This window comes from Salmo salar, chromosome 20 (genome assembly GCF_965601325.2).
Source record: "Salmo salar chromosome 20, fSalSal1, whole genome shotgun sequence".
In the NCBI taxonomy this organism is placed as follows: Eukaryota; Metazoa; Chordata; class Actinopteri; order Salmoniformes; family Salmonidae; genus Salmo; species Salmo salar.
The window spans coordinates 15,441,902-15,460,543 of record NC_138310.1 but is presented as its reverse complement, the minus strand read 5'-3'; the positions used below and the strand labels follow the sequence as shown (position 1 = coordinate 15,460,543).

The 18,642-nt window shown below is 43.5% G+C and overlaps 1 protein-coding gene across 1 annotated transcript in view; it reads right to left on the bottom strand.

Annotated features, from left to right (window-relative positions):
* Positions 1-1,870: 1,870 nt before the first annotated feature.
* The window catches only part of kifl (kinesin family-like), a 42,467-nt gene continuing 25,695 nt past the window's right edge, over positions 1,871-18,642 (bottom strand). Inside the window, exons 11-20 of the mRNA XM_045703000.2 lie at positions 18,350-18,494; positions 17,651-17,772; positions 11,115-11,309; positions 10,763-10,955; positions 5,750-5,930; positions 5,360-5,570; positions 4,801-4,961; positions 4,258-4,460; positions 3,740-3,818; positions 1,871-3,259 (exon numbers count right to left, since the gene is read on the bottom strand). Coding sequence (XP_045558956.2) covers positions 3,209-3,259; positions 3,740-3,818; positions 4,258-4,460; positions 4,801-4,961; positions 5,360-5,570; positions 5,750-5,930; positions 10,763-10,955; positions 11,115-11,309; positions 17,651-17,772; positions 18,350-18,494 — 1,541 coding nt within the window. The 3' untranslated portion in view covers positions 1,871-3,208. The remainder of the gene's footprint in view (positions 3,260-3,739; positions 3,819-4,257; positions 4,461-4,800; positions 4,962-5,359; positions 5,571-5,749; positions 5,931-10,762; positions 10,956-11,114; positions 11,310-17,650; positions 17,773-18,349; positions 18,495-18,642) is intronic.

The following is an 18,642-nucleotide window of genomic DNA, read 5'->3' as shown; positions in this document are numbered from 1 at the left end:
TTTCTTTGTAAGTGGGCAAACGTACAAAATCAGCAGGGGATCAAATACTTTTCCCCCCCACTGTACACTACCATTCAGAAGTTTGGGGTCACTTAGAATTGTCCTTGTTTTTGAAAAAAATAAAATAAATGTGTCCATTAAAAAAAAACATAAAATTGATCAGAAATACAGTGTAGACATTGTTAATGTTGTAAATGACTATTGTAGCTGGAAACAGCTGATTTTTATGGAATATCTACATAGGCGTACAGAGGCCCATTATCAGCAACCATCAGTCCTGTGTTCCAGTGGCACGTTGTGTTAGCTAATCCAAGTTTATCATTTTAAAAGGCTAATTCATCATTAGAAAACCCTTTTGCAATTATGTTAGCACAGCTGAAAACTGTTGTCTGATTAAAGAAGCAATAAAACGGTCCGTCTTTAGAATAGTTGAGTATCTGGAGTTTGAAACAGAGAACATACTTTACAGCTAGGGTGATATTTTAAACACTTCTAAAATAATTAGCGGAGTAGAACAACATAGAGGACTGAGAAGAATGGAGGAAAAGAAAACAGAACACGTAGCACCAACGGGCTCATGGGATATAACCATTCTAGTCTTGATCGTCATATTTTCTTGTACCAGCTCTGCTAAACTCAGATGACACGACAGATTTATATTTATTTGAGAAATAAGACAACCAAAAATGATAAAATAATAAAGTGATAAAATAATGAAGTGGTAAAATAATAAAGCAACACCAGTAGAATATTAATTTAGAAATAGAATAACCCATTAAGTGCCTGATTGACCCAGTCCACTCTAAGATCACGCTGTATCAAAATAGAATACAAGCATAAAAATTGGTATATAAAAATAAGTTCATAACCTAGGGGGAACAAAATTACCTTCTCACACTCAACAGCAGAGAAGCACATTTTGGATCTGAATTTGTATTTGCTGGGACACACTGTACTGTATATTCAACACATTTAACACCAGAAAAAGTAAGACATAACTGAAAGAGAAACAAGTGGAAGGGAAAACCAGTGGAATACCGTTTTTTAGAAAGTGCCAGTTAGTGCCCAGCCCCCCCCCCCCCCCCCCCCCCCCCAACCCAACAAAACCAACACTACTGACCTTTGCGTGTATGAGTGTGACCCTGTCTGTTCCCTGCTATGGGTTCTGACTGCGTGACAATGGCTTGTCATGGGCAGTTCAGCATGGGCCTCTACCTGCCAAGCGAACCCTAATTCCCTAACTGCCCCGCTGGCCTCCGGGGGCCCCTGTGGGCCTCATTCTGCTGTTCAGGGTCCTCCATTAACACCCTGCAGGCAATGTCCCCCCCAGACCTAAACCTAGCCCCCAGCCAGACAGTAGACATACAGTGCATACACACACGCATTACACATGCACTCACATGCATATTACCGAAACACTCAAAGCATGCAAGTGTATTCATACACATTTATAAATAAACACAGATGCTGTAACGACACACACACATCACTCAGCAAGGTTCTTCTCATCCAGCCGAGCACTAATTCTTCCCATCGTCTCAATGCCAAAAGAAAAAAAAAGCTGCAAACACGTTGATTGAAGAGAATGTTTATCTGACTGCTTACTTACATAGACATACAGTGCCTTCACACCCCTAGACTTTTTCAAAATTGTCTTGTGTTAGAGCCTGAAATGAAAACTGATTAAATTGAGATTTTGTGTCACTGGCCTACACACAATACCCCATAATGTGAAAGTGGAATTATGTTTTTTTGTCTTTTTTCAACAAATTAATTAAATATGAAAAGCTGAAATGTCTTGAGTCAATAAGGATTCAACCCCTTTGTTATGGCAAGCCAAAATAAGTTTGGGACTAAACATTTGGTTAAGTAGTCACATAATAATTTGCATGGACTCACTCTATTTGCAATAATAGTGTTTAATATGATTTTTTTAATGACAACCTCATCTCTGTACCACACATATACAAATATCTGTAAGGTCCCGGAGTCAAGCAGTGAATTTCAAACACAGATTCAACCATAAAGACCAGGGATATTTTCCAATGCCTCACGAAGGGCACCTATTGGTAGATGGGTGAAAATGTAAAAACATGGTGAAGTTATTAATTACACTGTGGATGGTGTATCAATCCACCCAGTCACTACAAAGATACAGTTGTCCTTCCTAACTCAGTTGCCGGAGAGAAAGGAAACCACTCATGGATTTCACTATGGGGCAAATGGTGACTTTAAAACAGTTCATGTCTGTGATAGGAGAAAACTGAGGATGTATCAACAACATTGTAATTACTCCACAATACTAACCTAAATAACTGAGTGAAAAGAACGAAACCTGTACATAACAACAAATATTCCAAAACATACATCCTGTTTGCAATAAGTCACTAAAGTAAAACTGCAAAATAGGGTGGCAAAGAATTTAACTTCATGTCCTGAATACAAAGGGTTATGTTTGGGGCAAATCCAAGAGAACACATCACTGAGTACCACTCTTCATATTTTCAAGCATGGTGGCATCATGTTATGGGTATGCTTGTCATTGGCAAGCAAGTTTTTTTAGGATACAAATGTACTGAATAGAGCTAAGCACAGGCAAAATCCTAGAGGAAAACCTGGTTCAGTCTGCTTTCCAACAGACACTGGGAAACCAATTCACCTTTCAGCAGTGCAATAACCTAAAACACAAGGCCAAATATACACTGGAGTTGCTTACCAAGATTACATTGTATGTTATTGAGTGGCCTAGTTACAGTTTTGACTTAAATCAGCTTGAAATTCTATGGCAAGACTTGAAAATGGCTGTCTAGTAATGATCAACAACCAACTTGACAGAGCTTAGAGTTTTTTAAAGAATAATGTTCAAATATTGTACAATCCAGGTGTGCAAAGCTCTTAGAGACCTACCCAGAAAGACTCACAGCTGTAATCACTGCCAAAGGTGATTCGAGCATGTATTGACTCAGGAGTGTGAATACTTATGTAAATTAGATATTTCTGTATTTGATTTTCAGTACATTTCCAAAAAAAAATTAAAAACATGTTTTTACTTTGTCATTATGTGGTATTGTGTGTAGATGTCTGAGATAAAAAAAATATCTATTTAATACATTTTGAACTCAGGCTGTAACACAACAAAATGTGGAATAAGTCATGGGGTATGAATACTTTCTGAAGGCACTGTAGATCCAATTCCCACAGCCTGGAATTAGACCTCCTCATCCTCCACTGGCTGTCCTGACCTCAACTTCATGATCACCTGCCAGAAATAGAGAAGGAAAGGAGTAAACGAGAGAGAAGGGTCATGAGTGGGGCTTGTACTCTGTACATTTGTTTTGACAGAGAATTCGTCATTGTCAGCTTAAAACTGGTGTGTGTGTATGCATGTGTGTGCATGTGTGATGGTGTAGCGGACATGAGTCGGCCATGGTTGCTCATGGCCACGTGATGGGTAGCTCCTTCTGTGACTTCAAAATCCGTGTCGGCCCTTGGGCCAAGAGGGAATTTCCTCTTGGTCTAATGGTCAAGATGTTGGTTTCCCCCTCATTAGACCCAGGATCATATCCCATGTGTTACAATGGCATGCCTAAGGTTCCTCAGTTTGCCAATATATTGCTCTGTATGATAGTCGTCTTGGGCCATTAGTCAATTTATATCCCAGACATCACATCCTCGAGAAGAGGAGTTTTAGCTACATTGTGCAAAAAAGGCAGGGTAGTGTGAAGAAAATTAACCTTACCTCTTTGAGCTGGGCTATCTCTTTACTCTCCAGGTTTCTTTGTGCATTGTTGGTTATGGTCTTCACTCGAGTGGCATAACTAGAGAATAAATAGTATGAAACGGAGAGATGGTATGTGTTACAGAAATGGTACGTGTTAAAATATTGTACGATTTACATACGTGTTCTAGAGATGGTACGTGTCACATACATGGTACGTTACACAAAAACAACAACAACCCAAGCAAGGGCAACTTTGAAATGGCACCCAGTTCCCTGTAGTGCACAAGGGTGCCATTTTGGAGGGTGCATCTTGGGGGCTTAGTACTAGAGTTTTAACCATTTCCTGGAGCTCCAGCCTGGTAAGGATGGAGGGATGTGATTTCAGCATTTTTTTTACTATAGGCATGGGTCAATTGGACATGAGTTTCTCTTCTTATAGCAGAGTTTGTTAGAAGTGTTTGTCGGTGGGGGGCCGGGTGTCTGGGTGTTTGAGTTGTGTGTTTTATGGGGTATGTGTGATGGGAAAACTCTCTCACATAAGGGAGGTGAGCGTCTCGTCCAGGTTGCAGTCGGAAGGCGAGACGTTGACGACCATGAGCGTCTTGGCGTTGCCGCCCAGCGAGTCCTGCATGATCTGGGTGAGCTTGCTGTTCCTGTAGGGGATATGTGGCAGGTCCGAGGACAGGGCAGAGATCACATCTCCCAGAGCACTCAGAGACTTGTTAATGGAGTTAGCCTCCTATAGAAAGAGGAGGAAGGGAGAGAGAAAGAGACAGAGAAAGCCTTGGTTATTGTTGTTACTGTTGTCCCGTTGACAATTTTGATTCTTATTATTTTCATATTTTAAATATCCACAGTAAGCTTTGGCAATATGTACATTGTTACATCATGCCAATAAAGCAAATTGAATTGACAGAGAGAGAGAGAGAAATAGCGAGAGATAGAGCGAGAGGGAGGACTATTCAACAATGATATCCATGGGAAAAAATGCAAACTGTTAGTTGTAAACAGCCTGCCCACATAAAGGACTGTAATATATAAAGCTTTATGCTTGAATTCTAACAGGGTAACCTAATAACCTTGAGCTGGTCGTCTTTTGCCCCAGTCTTGGCTGCTCTCTCGCTCCCTGCCAGATCCACCAGACTCAACTTCCCAAAGCTCACACTCCCATTGGTCAGATTCCTGCTCTCCACCATGATCCCAATGATCAGGTGGGAACGAGAGCTCTCCATGTTCATCTCTGCATCAACCACACAGAGGAAAAGAAGTAAGCCTTTTTAAATCAACACTCCTAAAATAGTTTTAAATGTCTGTATATAGATTTATTTCCTGTTTACTTTATTCCTATTTTCTGATTGTATCATATTTTGTCAGAGAAACAGCATTATGACATGAGGTAGAATTGTGAAGTATGGTATCATGGTTGTCACATTAACCCCTGAAGTAAATAAAAGAGCCAGTGATTCTGTTAAGACCTCAATATCTCCTCTTACATATGCCTTGCTTAGCAGCTCTCTCTCTGAGCCCAGTTCTGTAATGATGTACCTACCATCCACTCAATCTGACTGTGACTAAACCAATAAATCAAAACCATTTAACAGGGCGCATTTGAAGTGCGGAGCGGGCGTTAGGGCGTACTGGTGGCTGCGTTATGGCGGTTGGCGCAAGCCTGCTGAAACATGGCAAAGAGCTCCCCGGCACTGGAGGCCTCCTTTGTCTCTGCTCCCTGGGCAAACACAAGCCCCTTTCTGTTCCTTTTAATCTCCACCCGCCTGCTCTGGGCCTCGGCCCCGCTCACAAAGAGGTCCTGGAGCCGGTCATTGTACAGTTCCAACATATAGACCGAGACCTAGGAAGAGAGTAACACAGAGAAGAGACGAGAGGAAAGGAGAGATGAGAGGAGCAAAAAGGACAGGATGGAGGAGAGGAGAGTCATTTTATGTTTACTATAAAGTATATTTGCTTCTTGTTGCTGATATACAATAGGAAATTGTTTCTCATCGCTCAGAAAGACTTCGCAGCCCTCACCTTGAAGTCAAACTTGGTGGCATTCTCCTGGAGGATGTCAAATACGGCATTGAACGCTCTAGGCATGATGCCTGGGCTTCTCTGGTCTCTGTCACCCACCATGGTGAAGGTCTTTCCGGAGCCTGTCTGACCGTACGCAAAGATACACACGTTGAAGCCGTCGATGGCTGACTGGATCAGTCTGGAAAAGAGACTGGTTCAAACAGGGATTCTTAAAGGCTCTGTGCAGTCAAAAATGTTTTTACAGTGCCTTCGGAAAGTATTCAGACCCCTTGACTTTTTCCACATTTTGTTAAGTTACAACCTTATTCTAAAATGGATTAAATAAACTAAATTCCTCATCAATCTACACACAATGCCACAATGACAAGGCAAAAACTGGTTTGTTGACATTTTTGCAAATGTATTAAAAATAAAAAAACAGAAATACCTTATTTACATAAGTATTTAGACCCTTTGCTATGAGACTCGAAATTGAGCTCAGGTTCATCCTGTTTCCATTGATCATCCTTGATATGTTTCTACAACTTGATTGGAGTCCACCTGTGGTAAATCCAATTGATTGGATATGCTTTGGAAAGGCCCACACCTGTCTATATAAGGTTCCACAGTTGACAGTGTATGTCAGAGCAAAAACCAAGTCATTAGGCCGAAGGAATTGTCTGTAGAGTTCCGAGACAGGATTGTGTCAAGGCACAGATCTGGGGAAGAGTACCAAAAAATGTCTTCAGCATTGAAGGTTCCCAAGAAAACAGTGGCCTCCATCATTCTTAAATGGAATAAGTTTTGAACCGCTAAGAATCTTCCTAGAGCTGGCGGCCCGGCCAAACTGAGCAAATATTTCCCTCGATCCTAACTAGTCTCCCAGTCCCCCACTGAAAAATATCCCCGCTGCATGATGCTGCCACCACCATGCTTCACCGTAGAGATGGTGCCAGGTTTCCTCCAGACATGATGCTTGGCATTCAGGCCAAAGACTTCAATCTTGGTTTCATCAGACCAGAGAATCTTGTTCGTCATGATCTGAGAATGTTTAGGTGCCTTTTGGCAAAATCCAAGTGGGCTGTCATGTGCCTTAGACTGAGAAGTAGCTTCCGTCTGGCCACTATACCTACCATAAACCCCTGATTGGTGGAGTGCTGCAGAGATGGTTATCCTTCTGGAAGGTTATCCCATCTCCACAGAGGAACTCTAGAGCTGTGTCAGAGTGACCATCGACTTCTTGGTCTCCTCCCTGACCAAGGCCCTTCTCCCCGATTTCTCAGTTTGGCCGGGCGGCCAGCTCTAGGAAGAGTCTTGTTGGTTCCAAACTTCTTCCATTTAAGAATGATGGAGGCCACTGTGTTCTTGGGGACCTTCAATGCTGCAGAAATGTTTTGATACTCTTCCCCAGATCTGTGCCTCGACACAATCCTATCTCGGCGATCTACGGACAATTCCTTCGACCTCATAGCTTGGTTTTTGTTCTGACATGCACTGTCAACTGTGGTACCTTATATATATTACATTACATTACATTTAAGTCATTTAGCAGACGCTCTTATCCAGAGCGACTTACAAAATGGTGCATTCACCTTATGATATCCAGTGGAACAACCACTTTACAATAGTGCATCTAAATCTTTTAAGGGGGGGGGGTAGAAGGATTACTTTATCCTATCCTAGGTATTCCTTAAAGAGGTGGGGTTTCAGGTGTCTCCGGAAGGTGGTGATTGACTCCGCTGTCCTGGCGTCGTGAGGGAGCTTGTTCCACCATTGGGGTGCCAGAGCAGCGAACAGTTTTGACTGGGCTGAGCGGGAACTGTGCTTCCTCAGAGGTAGGGGGGCCAGCAGGCCAGTGGTGGATGAACGCAGGGCCCTTGTTTGGGTGTAGGGCCTGATCAGAGCCTGAAGGTATGGAGGTGCCGTTCCCTTCACAGCTCCGTAGGCAATCACCATGGTCTTGTAGCGGATGCGAGCTTCAACTGGAAGCCAGTGGAGAGAGCGGAGGAGCGGGGTGACGTGAGAGAACTTGGGAAGGTTGAACACCAGACGGGCTGCGGCGTTCTGGATGAGTTGTAGGGGTTTAATGGCACAGGCAGGGAGCCCAGCCAACAGCGAGTTGCAGTAATCCAGACGGGAGATGACAAGTGCCTGGATTAGGACCTGCGCCGCTTCCTGTGTGAGGCAGGGTCGTACTCTGCGAATGTTGTAGAGCATGAACCTACAGGATCGGGTCACCGCCTTGATGTTAGTGGAGAACGACAGGGTGTTGTCCAGGATCACGCCAAGGTTCTTAGCACTCTGGGAGGAGGACACAAGGGAGTTGTCAACCGTGATGGCGAGATCATGGAACGGGCAGTCCTTCCTCGGGAGGAAGAGCAGCTCCGTCTTGCCGAGGTTCAGCTTGAGCTGGTGATCCGTCATCCACACTGATATGTCTGACAGACATGCAGAGATGCGATTCGCCGCCTGGTTATCAGAAGGGGGAAAGGAGAAGATTAATTGTGTGTCGTCTGCATAGCAATGATAGGAGAGACCATGTGAGGATATGACAGAGCCAAGTGACTTGGTGTATAGCGAGAATAGGAGAGGGCCTAGAACAGAGCCCTGGGGGACACCAGTGGTGAGAGCGCATGGTGCGGAGACAGATTCTCGCCACGCCACCTGGTAGGAGCGACCTGTCAGGTAGGACGCAATCCAAGCGTGGGCCGCGCCGGAGATGCCCAACTCGGAGAGGGTGGAGAGGAGGATCTGATGGTTCACAGTATCAAAGGCAGCAGATAGGTCTAGAATGATGAGAGCAGAGGAGAGAGAGTTAGCTTTAGCAGTGCGGAGAGCCTCCGTGACACAGAGAAGAGCAGTCTCAGTTGAATGCCCAGTCTTGAAACCTGACTGATTAGGATCAAGAAGGTCATTCTGAGAGAGATAGCAGGAGAGCTGGCCAAGGACGGCACGTTCAAGAGTTTTGGAGAGAAAAGAAAGAAGGGATACTGGTCTGTAGTTGTTGACATCGGAGGGATCGAGTGTAGGTTTTTTCAGAAGGGGTGCAACTCTCGCTCTCTTGAAGACGGAAGGGACGTAGCCAGCGGTCAAGGATGAGTTGATGAGCGAGGTGAGGAAGGGGAGAAGGTCTCCGGAAATGGTCTGGAGAAGAGAGGAGGGGATAGGGTCAAGTGGGCAGGTTGTTGGGCGGCCGGCCGTCACAAGACGCGAGATTTCATCTGGAGAGAGAGGGGAGAAAGAGGTCAAAGCACAGGGTAGGGCAGTGTGAGCAGGACCAGCGGTGTCGTTTGACTTAGCAAACGAGGATCGGATATCGTCAACCTTCTTTTCAAAATGGTTGACGAAGTCATCCGCAGAGAGGGAGGAGGGGGGGGGGGGAGGGGGAGGAGGATTCAGGAGGGAGGAGAACGTAGCAAAGAGCTTCCTAGGGTTAGAGGCAGATGCTTGGAATTTAGAGTGGTAGAAAGTGGCTTTAGCAGCAGAGACAGAAGAGGAGAATGTAGAGAGTAGTGAGTGAAAGGATGCCAGGTCCGCAGGGAGGCGAGTTTTCCTCCATTTCCGCTCGGCTGCCCGGAGCCTTGTTCTGTGAGCTCGTAGTGAGTCGTCGAGCCACGGAGCAGGAGGGGAGGACCGAGCCGGCCTGGAGGATAGGGGACAGAGAAAATCAAAGGATGCAGAAAGGGAGGAGAGGAGGGTAGGAGCTATATAGACAGGTTGCCTTTCCAAATCATGTCCAATCAATTGAATTTAACACAGGTGGACTCCAATCAAGTTGTAGAAACATCTCAAGGATGATCAATGGAAACAGGATGCACCTGAGCTCAATTTCAAGTCTCATAGCAAAGGGTCTGAATACTTATGTAAATAAGTAAATAAATAGTATGTAAATAAACATTTTACTTATGTAAATAAATATAAAAAAAACATACATTCGCAAAACTTTCTAAAAACTTGTTTTCACTTTGTAATTATGGGGTATTGTGTGTAGATTGATGAGGATTTCTTTATTTAATCCATTTTCGAATAGAGCTGTAACGTAACAAAATGTGGAAAAAGGGAAAGGGCCTTAATACTGCACTGTATAGTATTCCTTTTTGTATATCTGTGTTTATATTATCCATGAGTTTCTAGTAGAGAGACCATATGGTTCAAGAGGAAATAGCCTAATTAATGAAAAAAGCATCTAATCAACAATTGCACTATTTTAAATTACCTCTGCAACTCGTTCAACTATTCACCAGTTTGATGGCAAAACATTTACAATATTTACATATAGATATAGTAAAATAAATGTTTAAAAAATAATAATATAAAGGATATGTCATGCTGAAACCCTCATATTAAACACCAATGGCATTCACTAAGTTAATGGTTTGTATTTAGGATCATGTTTTTCAGCTTTGTCAGTATAGTTTTTTATTTTTAAACATCTTTTATAATTATTTCATATATTTTACATGTGATAAGGCCAGAGAGAGGGCCAGAGATAATTACAGACACCTGTAATAATCTGGAAGTACTCAAAAGGGCCACTAGATAATTTATGATAGATTTACCCCCTATTGAACTGTACATATTAATATATTGAAACTGTAATTGTCTAAGACATGCAAGAAAAAAGAATAAATAACTGTTCACAAAAAGAAGGATACCAAACTTCTGGAAGTTTACTGGTAAACTTTGAAAGTTTCCAGTAATATAGCCTCCCTTTGCAACCCTAGTTTAGTTACAACGGTGTGTACAATAAGCACAAAACTCTACATTTACAAAAGACCTTTGAATACATTTCCAGCACCCCCACCTCCACCAAACCAATCACAGTGCTCTGTACTGTATTTCGTGACAGACTTATTGAATCTGACATAGGGGTAAATAGGGTCTAAGGATGGGCTTTGGCAGCAGTTTTGAAAGGGGAGGATACCTCCTTTCCTGTCTCTTTTGGTTCAGATATGAACATTTCTGCTTCCCAAATCAAATCAAAATGAACCATTTGAGCCAATAAAAGGATGTTAAGATTGGCAGCATCACCTGTTGGTGTCTTGGAACACATCTTCCTGGGAGCTCTCGCCACTGAATACCCGGTCGAACTGGAACTCTCTCGGCCCCCTTGAGGTTTCCACGGTAACAGAGTAATCGTCCAGACGCCCCACGGCGATGGCCCCTCCCTGAGCTGCCTCGGCGCGGCTCATGGGCCGTATCCGACAGAACACCCGAATTTTACCTGCACCACACGACAAAACCACTGCAAAGGTCAAGCGACGCCACTGCCCCCAAACTGTACAGTACTGAACTTGCACCTATGCTAGCTCAGCTAAAATAGTCTTGTGGCATGCAGAAGACCCGCGTTCAAACCTAGTCAATTACATAGATAGATAACTACCTTTCATGTCCTCCACCATGTTGTAGTACTTCTTTCTCATGGTCCTCTCTGAAGTGTAGTTCTCTACGACCTTCCTATTCTCCTCTCTCACTTGTTTCAGCTGCCAACAGGGGATAGATGAGACAGTAACACTGAGAATACAAACAGTAAGACCACCAAGAGTAGAGAGGATGAGAACCCCTCTGAAAACATCCTCTACACACATGGTTGTCCCTTAGCATTGAAGGTTCTACTTCATGTCTTAGCTAGCTAGCTATAGGCTAGTTAGTCACACCACATCCAGGTCCCTGTTTGGACATCTCACCTGGTCTTGCAGCAATAAAAGTTGCTGGCCAACACTTTTCATTCCCTCGCCTTTCCCCAAAATCTCATCCAACTCTGGAGTTGTGTCACAGTCTGAGAGTGGAGAGGAAAGCACAGTATGGGTACTGTAGTGCAGGGTTGGGGTCAAGTCGAATTGAAGAAGTCTATAGGCAGGTTTCCATTAATCCAGGTTTATGCGACAAAAGCAATGTCACCCCAAAACTCTTTGTGACGTGTAATGGAAAAGGCAAATATAGATTTAATTCTAAATGCCAACTGCCTGCTAAATCTATTTTCCAACTATAATGTTTCTTTGCAGGATTCTCGTCCTGACTTTCAAGAATGGCTGAATTGCTTCGACTTGCTTTTCAGGTTGGCTGGATGCAAGTTTCACCATCCAATTACAAGTTTCGTCATGGCACAGACCGTGGAGATATGTTGGCACATGAGAATTATTAGAATATGGCATATATTAGTCAATTCTTGCATTCTATCCATGCTGGCTTTTGCGGGCTACCTGAGACATGAAACAGATAGGTGGGAGGGCATACAGGCGGTCGCCAATTATTTAACGAGCAATTTGCCTAAATGGGTAATGGAAACACTTCAACCATGTCATTTCTATTATAAACTAGGTCCATCCAGCTGTTTTTATTGACACAAGATAGTTAAATGGAAACGCACCACAGCAGGCAATTGTCAAATATATTTTCTATGCAAACTGTCTAAATGTCGACAAAAAAAAATCACTGGACAAGTTAATGGAAACATAGCTACTGAGAATAAAAGGATTTTTTTTTTCAATTTATTGAATTGGAATTTCAGATTACTTCCTTAATTGACTGGCTTCTTTTCAAATTGACCCCAACCCTGCTGTAGTGCATCAAACTAATGAAAGATATGCAGTTGACAGTGGGTATCATAAGTATTCACCTCCCGTTGAGTAAAAAAAAAAAAAAAAAACATTCTAAAGTGGGATTTATTTAATTGTGATTTTTTTTGTCATTGATCTGGACCAGGTATTCCCAAACTGGGATACGGTATGCGCAATGACGTCGGGGATACACCAAAAAAATTGATTTGTTTTTCAACCCAAAAAAATTCTACATTTTTTTCTTCACATTTTCAAACAGTCCATTTATATTTTCCAATGGGGCTATACATTTGGGTGAGTTTTCTTTCCCGCCTGAGTTGCCTCGTTTCACTGCCAAAAATAAAATGAAACCATCAGGTGTTCAGCGAAATAACAACACAATGTCAAATACAGGTAGCCTAGTCAAATAATTAACATCCAATCACATTAACCGTTACTCTCTTGCAGGAATTCCACTAACGGTCCGTATGTAGCCAAACTTAACTGCTGCTCATGTTGGTATCTGTACTGATGGTGCAAAAGCCATGACAGGGAGACATAGTGGAGTGGTAATGCGCGTGCAAGCAGTTGCTCCCGTAGCCACTTGGGTACACTGCAGCATCCACTGATAGGCTCTTGCTGCCAAGGGAATGCCTGACAGCTTGAAAGACGTTTTGGACACTACAGTGAAAATGGTTAACTTTGTTAAAGCAAGGCCCCTGAACTCTCGTGTATTTTCTGCACTATGCAATGATATGGGCAGAGACCATGTAACACTTTTACAACATACAGAAGTGCACTGGTTATCAAAGGGCAAAGTATTGACACTTTTTTTTGAATTGTGAGACGAACTTAAAGTTTTCTTTACTGACCATAATTTTCACTTGTCTAACAGCTTGCATGATGATGAGTTTCTCACACGACTGGCTTATCTGGGTGATGTTGTTTTTTCTCGCCTGAATGATCTGAATCTAGGATTATAGGGACTCTCGGCAACTATATTCAATGTGCAGGACAAACTTGAGGCTATGATTAAGAAGTTCGAGCTCTTCTCTGTTTGCATTAACAAGGACAACACACAGGTCTTTCCATCATTGTATGATTTTTCTGTGCGCAAATGAACTCAAGTTTAAGGATAATGTCAAATGTGATATACCGAAGCAGCTGAGTGAGTTGGGTGCGAAATTACGCAGGTACTTTCCCGAAATGGATGACAAAAACAACTGGATTCGTTATCCCTTTCATGCCCTGCCTCCAGTCCACTTACCAATATCTGAACAAGATAGCCTCATCGAAATTGCAACAAGCGGTTCTGTGAAAATTGAATTTATTCAGAAGCCACTGCCAGATTTCTGGATTGGGCTGCACTCAGAGTATCCTGCCTTGGCAAATCGCGCTGTTAAGACACTGATGCCCTTTGCAACCATGTACCTATGTGAGAGTGGATTTTCGGTCCTCACTAGCATGAAAACTAAATACAGGCACAGACTGTGTGTGGAAAATTATTTAAGACTGAGACTCTCTCCAATACAACCCAACATTGCAAAGTTATGTACATCCTTTCAAGCACACCCTTCTCATTAACCTGTGGTGAGTTATTCACAATTTGTGATGAACAAAGAAGGTTTTATATGTAAGATGGTTAAATATAGAGCAAAATGATTGATTATTATTGTCACGTACTGACCCTAGTAAGATGTCATTTTCTATAGTAGAGTAGGGCAGGGCGTGTTTCTGGTTGTTCTATGTTTTCTATTTCTATGTTCAAGTTCTAGTTTTTCTATTTCTATGTTGGGATTGTTTGGGGTTGATCTCTAATTGGAGACAGCTGATCCTCATTGCCTCTGATTAGAGATCATATTTAAGTAGGGGTTTTTCTCTTCCTGTTTCGTGGGTGATTATATTTTGTGAGTGTGTTTGTTCCTCCTGCGTCACGGTTTGTTGTTTTGTCAGTAAGTTTATCTTTGTTATTGCATTAAGTTTCACTAACTAATAATATGTGGAACGAAACCGACGCTGCATTTTGGTCCGCTCATTCAGACAGGCGTGACAGAATCACCCACCACCAAAGGACCAAGCAGCGTGGGATGGAGCAGCAGGAGAAATGGACTTGGGAAGAAATCCTGGATGGAAAAGGACCCTGGAGGCAGGCTGGGGAGTATCGCCGACCGAAGGAGGAACTTGAGGCAGCGAAGGCAGAGCAGCAATACTATGAGGCACTATATCCACCCAGAGGCAAGTGTGCTAGAGGCAGCCCCCAAAACATTTTTTGGGGGGGGCACACGGGGAGTTGGGCAGAGTCAGGGTGGAGTCCTGAGCCAACTTCCCGTGCTTACTGTGGGGAGCAAGTGACGGGGCAGGCACCGTGTTGTGCGGTGATGCGCACTGTGTCGTCAGGGCGCATTCACAGGCCGGTGCAATCTGTGCCCGCACCCTGCAGTTTTCGAGCTGAGGTGAGCATCCAGCCAGGGCGGGTTGTGCAAGCCGTACGCTCCAGGCCTCCAGTGCGCATCCATAGTCCAGTACGTCCTGTGCCTGCTCCTCACACTCTCCTTTCAGTGCGCATCCATAACCCGGTACAGCCAGTGCCTGCAGTGAGCACTCGGCCATTAGTGCGTCTCCCCAGTCCGGTGAGACTGATTCCTGCTCCTCGCACTCTCCCTTCAGTGCGCCTCCATAGCCCAGTACGTCCTGTGCCTGCTCCTCGCACTCTCCCTCCAGTGCGCCACCATAGCCCAGTACGTCCTGTGCCTGCTCCCTGCACTCGCCCTGAGGTGCGTGTTACTAGTCTGGCGCCTCCTATGTCAGCTCCACGCATCAGGCCTCCAGTGCGCCTGCCCAGTCCGGGGTGTCCTGTTCCTGCTCCCCGCACTCGCCCTGAGGTGCGTGTTACTAGTCTGGCGCCTCCTATGCCAGTCCCACGCATCAGGCCTCCAGCGACGCTCCTCAGCCCGGAGCCTCCAGCGACGCTCCTCAGCCCGGAGCCTTCAGCGGCGGTCTGCTGCCCAGAGCCTTCAGCGGCGGCCTTTAGCCCAGAGTCTTCAGTGGTGGTTGGCGGTCCGTGATCTGGTTCCTCCAGATACACAGAAGCGGGGGGATCAGCGGGCAGTGGGGGTACTGCCCGGAACCAGAGCCGACACCATAGACATTACTCTCCCACCCTACCCTCCCTTTGTGTTTTGTTGTTTTTTTGTTTGCATTCGGAGTCTGCACCTTTTGGGGGGTGGGGGGGGGGGGGGGGTACTGTCACGTCCTGACTCTAGTAAGATGTCATTTTCTATAGTAGGGCAGGGCGTGACAGGGGGTGTTTTTGGTTGTTCTATGTTTTCTATTTCTATGTTGGGATTGTTTGGGGTTGATCTCTAATTGGAGACGGCTGATCCTCATTGCCTCTGATTAGAGATCATATTTAAGTAGGGGTTTTTCTCTTCCTGTTTTGTGGGTGATTATATTTTGTGAGTGTTTGTTCCTCCTGCGTCATGGTTTGTTTTGTCAGTAAGTTTATCTTTGTTATTGCATTAAGTTTCACTAACTAATAAATATGTGGAACGAAACCGACGCTGCATTTTGGTCCGCTCATTCAGAAAGGCGTGACAATTATATTATTTGTGCCCTGGTCCTATAAGAGCTCTTTGTCACTTACCACGAGCCGGGTTGTGACAAACTCACACTCATTCTTATATTTAATAAATGTATCGTATAGTGTGTGGCAGGCTTACAATGATGGCAGTAAACAACATTTGAGAGTGCGCTGACCCTGGTGCTAGAGGGGGTACGCAGCTGGAGGTTGACTGTTTGAAGGGGTACGGGACTATAAAAAGTTAGGGGACCACTGATAGACAATAATACTGGAAATACTCCACAATGTCAAAGTGAAAAGAATTCAATTTTCTTTACAAATACATAAAAATGCAATAAATATAATATAGTTGTTGCATATTCACTCCCTTTGTTTAGGCAAGGATAAATTAGTTAAGCAATACAATGTGGCTTAACAAATCATGTAAATTAGTTACATGGACTCACTATGTGTGAAATATGGGTTGACATGTTTCCTATGTACATACAACATCTGTAAGGTCCCTCAGTCAAGTGTTGAATTACAAGCACAGATTCAACTACAAAGACCAGGGAGCTTTTCGAACGCCTTATAAAAAAAGGGCAGTGATTGGTAGATGGATATCAATAACAAATCAGACGTTAAATATCTCTTTAAGCATTGTCAAGTTTATAATTATGCTGTGTATGATGTATTAAACCATCCAGACACATCAAAGATACAGTTGTCCTTCTGAACTGAGCTTCAATGGCTGTGATGGGAGAAAACTAAGGATGGATCAACATTGTAGTGACTTCACACTAATGACATAAATATGTGAAAAGAATAACAATATACAGAATATTCCTAAACGGATACTGTTTGCAACAAGGCACTAAAGTAATACTGGAACAACAAAAAAACACTGCAAAATAATACACTTTTTGGCCTATATCCAAAGCCTTATGTTTGGGGCAAATCCAACACAACACATCACTGAGTAACTGCCTCCTTATTTGCAAGCATGGTGGTGGCTGCATCATGGTATGGGTATGCTTGATATCGGAAAAAACTGGACAGTTTTTCCGGATAAAAATCCTACAGGAAACCTGCTTCAGTCTGCTTTACACCAAACACGAGGAGAGGAATTCACCTTTCAGCAGGACAATAACCTAAAACACTGGAGTTGCTTACCAAGAAGACAGTGAATGTTCCTGAGTGGCCAAGTTACAGTTTTGACTTAAATCTGCTTGGAAATGTATGACAAAACTTGAAAATTGCTGTCTAGCCATGATTCCCAACACCTTGACCGATCTTGAAGAATTTTGAAAACAATAATGGGCAAATATTGCACAATCCAGATGTGCAAAGCTCTTAGAGACTTAGTCAAGGAGACTCACAGCTATAATCACTGCCAAAGGGGTTTCTAACATATATTGATTCAAGGGGGGGTGAATACTTATCTAATCAAGGTTTAATGTTCATTATTCTTTCAAACATTTTTTAAATTGTTTTTCCACTTCGACATTAAAGTATTTTATGTTGATCATTGGCAACAAATGAAAATGTAATCAATTTTAATCACACTGTAACACAATAAAATGTGAAGAAATCCAAGGTGGTGGATACTCATGACATGTCACGTGATTACACAGCACATATCCAGGAAAATACAACATTTAATGCAATTTAGATCCTCAATCCCACTACAATGTTCAGTCACACAAATAGAAACAGACACACATGGGTAAACATACGTAGTAGCAACAACGCGCATGCCCGCACACACACACACACACACACACACACACACACACACACACACACACACACTTACATTACCAGAGAGAGAAGGCGTGGCCCCGACTCTGATACAGTCCAGAGCCATCTGGGTAATCTCACATTCCCTCAGTGTCTCTTGTAGCAACAGCACATAAGATGCATACTCATCGGAAGAGTCCAACCTGTGGTATAGAACATTATTCACAAAATAACAAGAGGGGTGATCATTTTGTTTGGCCATTATCAAAAGGGCACTATGTAAAATAGGGTCTCTATGGTCTCTTCAGTGCTTCCATACAAAAGGCAGCTGGTTCGAAACTCACCCGAACCCTTAGCCCAATCCTAAACCTAACCAATCCCATACATTTTCTACATTTAACTCCTTACCCTAACCCTGGCTTCATGTACTTATCTGGTTCAACTCTAACCCCTAGCTTCATGTCCATATGCTGGTTCAACTCTAACCCTAGCCTCAACACTAACCCTAACCCCCAACCCTACCTTCGTGTCCATATATTTGGTTAAACCCTAATCCTTGCCTCAACCCTTTCCCTAACCAATTAGGATTACTTGCCTAAACACAATCACATTTGTATCTGCCCTCGAGGCAGAGATGCCCTCAGACCAAGATTCAATAAGTAAAATTCCACCTAAAGCTGAAGGATGGGACCCTCCAGTTATATGGCAGAAAAGGAAGCTACAGTAAGTCAAATAAATGTTCAATGGGAAGGAAAATGGCTTTGTAGTTTGTATACTGACCATTCTGGGGCAGAGTTGACCTCCTCTTTGATGTTGTTATCATCTGCGGTGATCTGTGACATATGGTCAAGTTTTTCTCTTGCTTGGGCCAAGGCCACACGGTTCTCCTCGAACATGTGGTCAACAAGGAGTCTCGCCTCGCTCACTTCGTTACAGATATCATGGGCCTAAGACAAATTATTTCAATAATGTGGCTCTTTTACTGTTTTAACGGTGTGCTTCACTGATCATTAGACTCATAGCTGTGAAATAATAGAACAATTTCAGTTAGGCAGGGCTGGCCCTGGGCATAA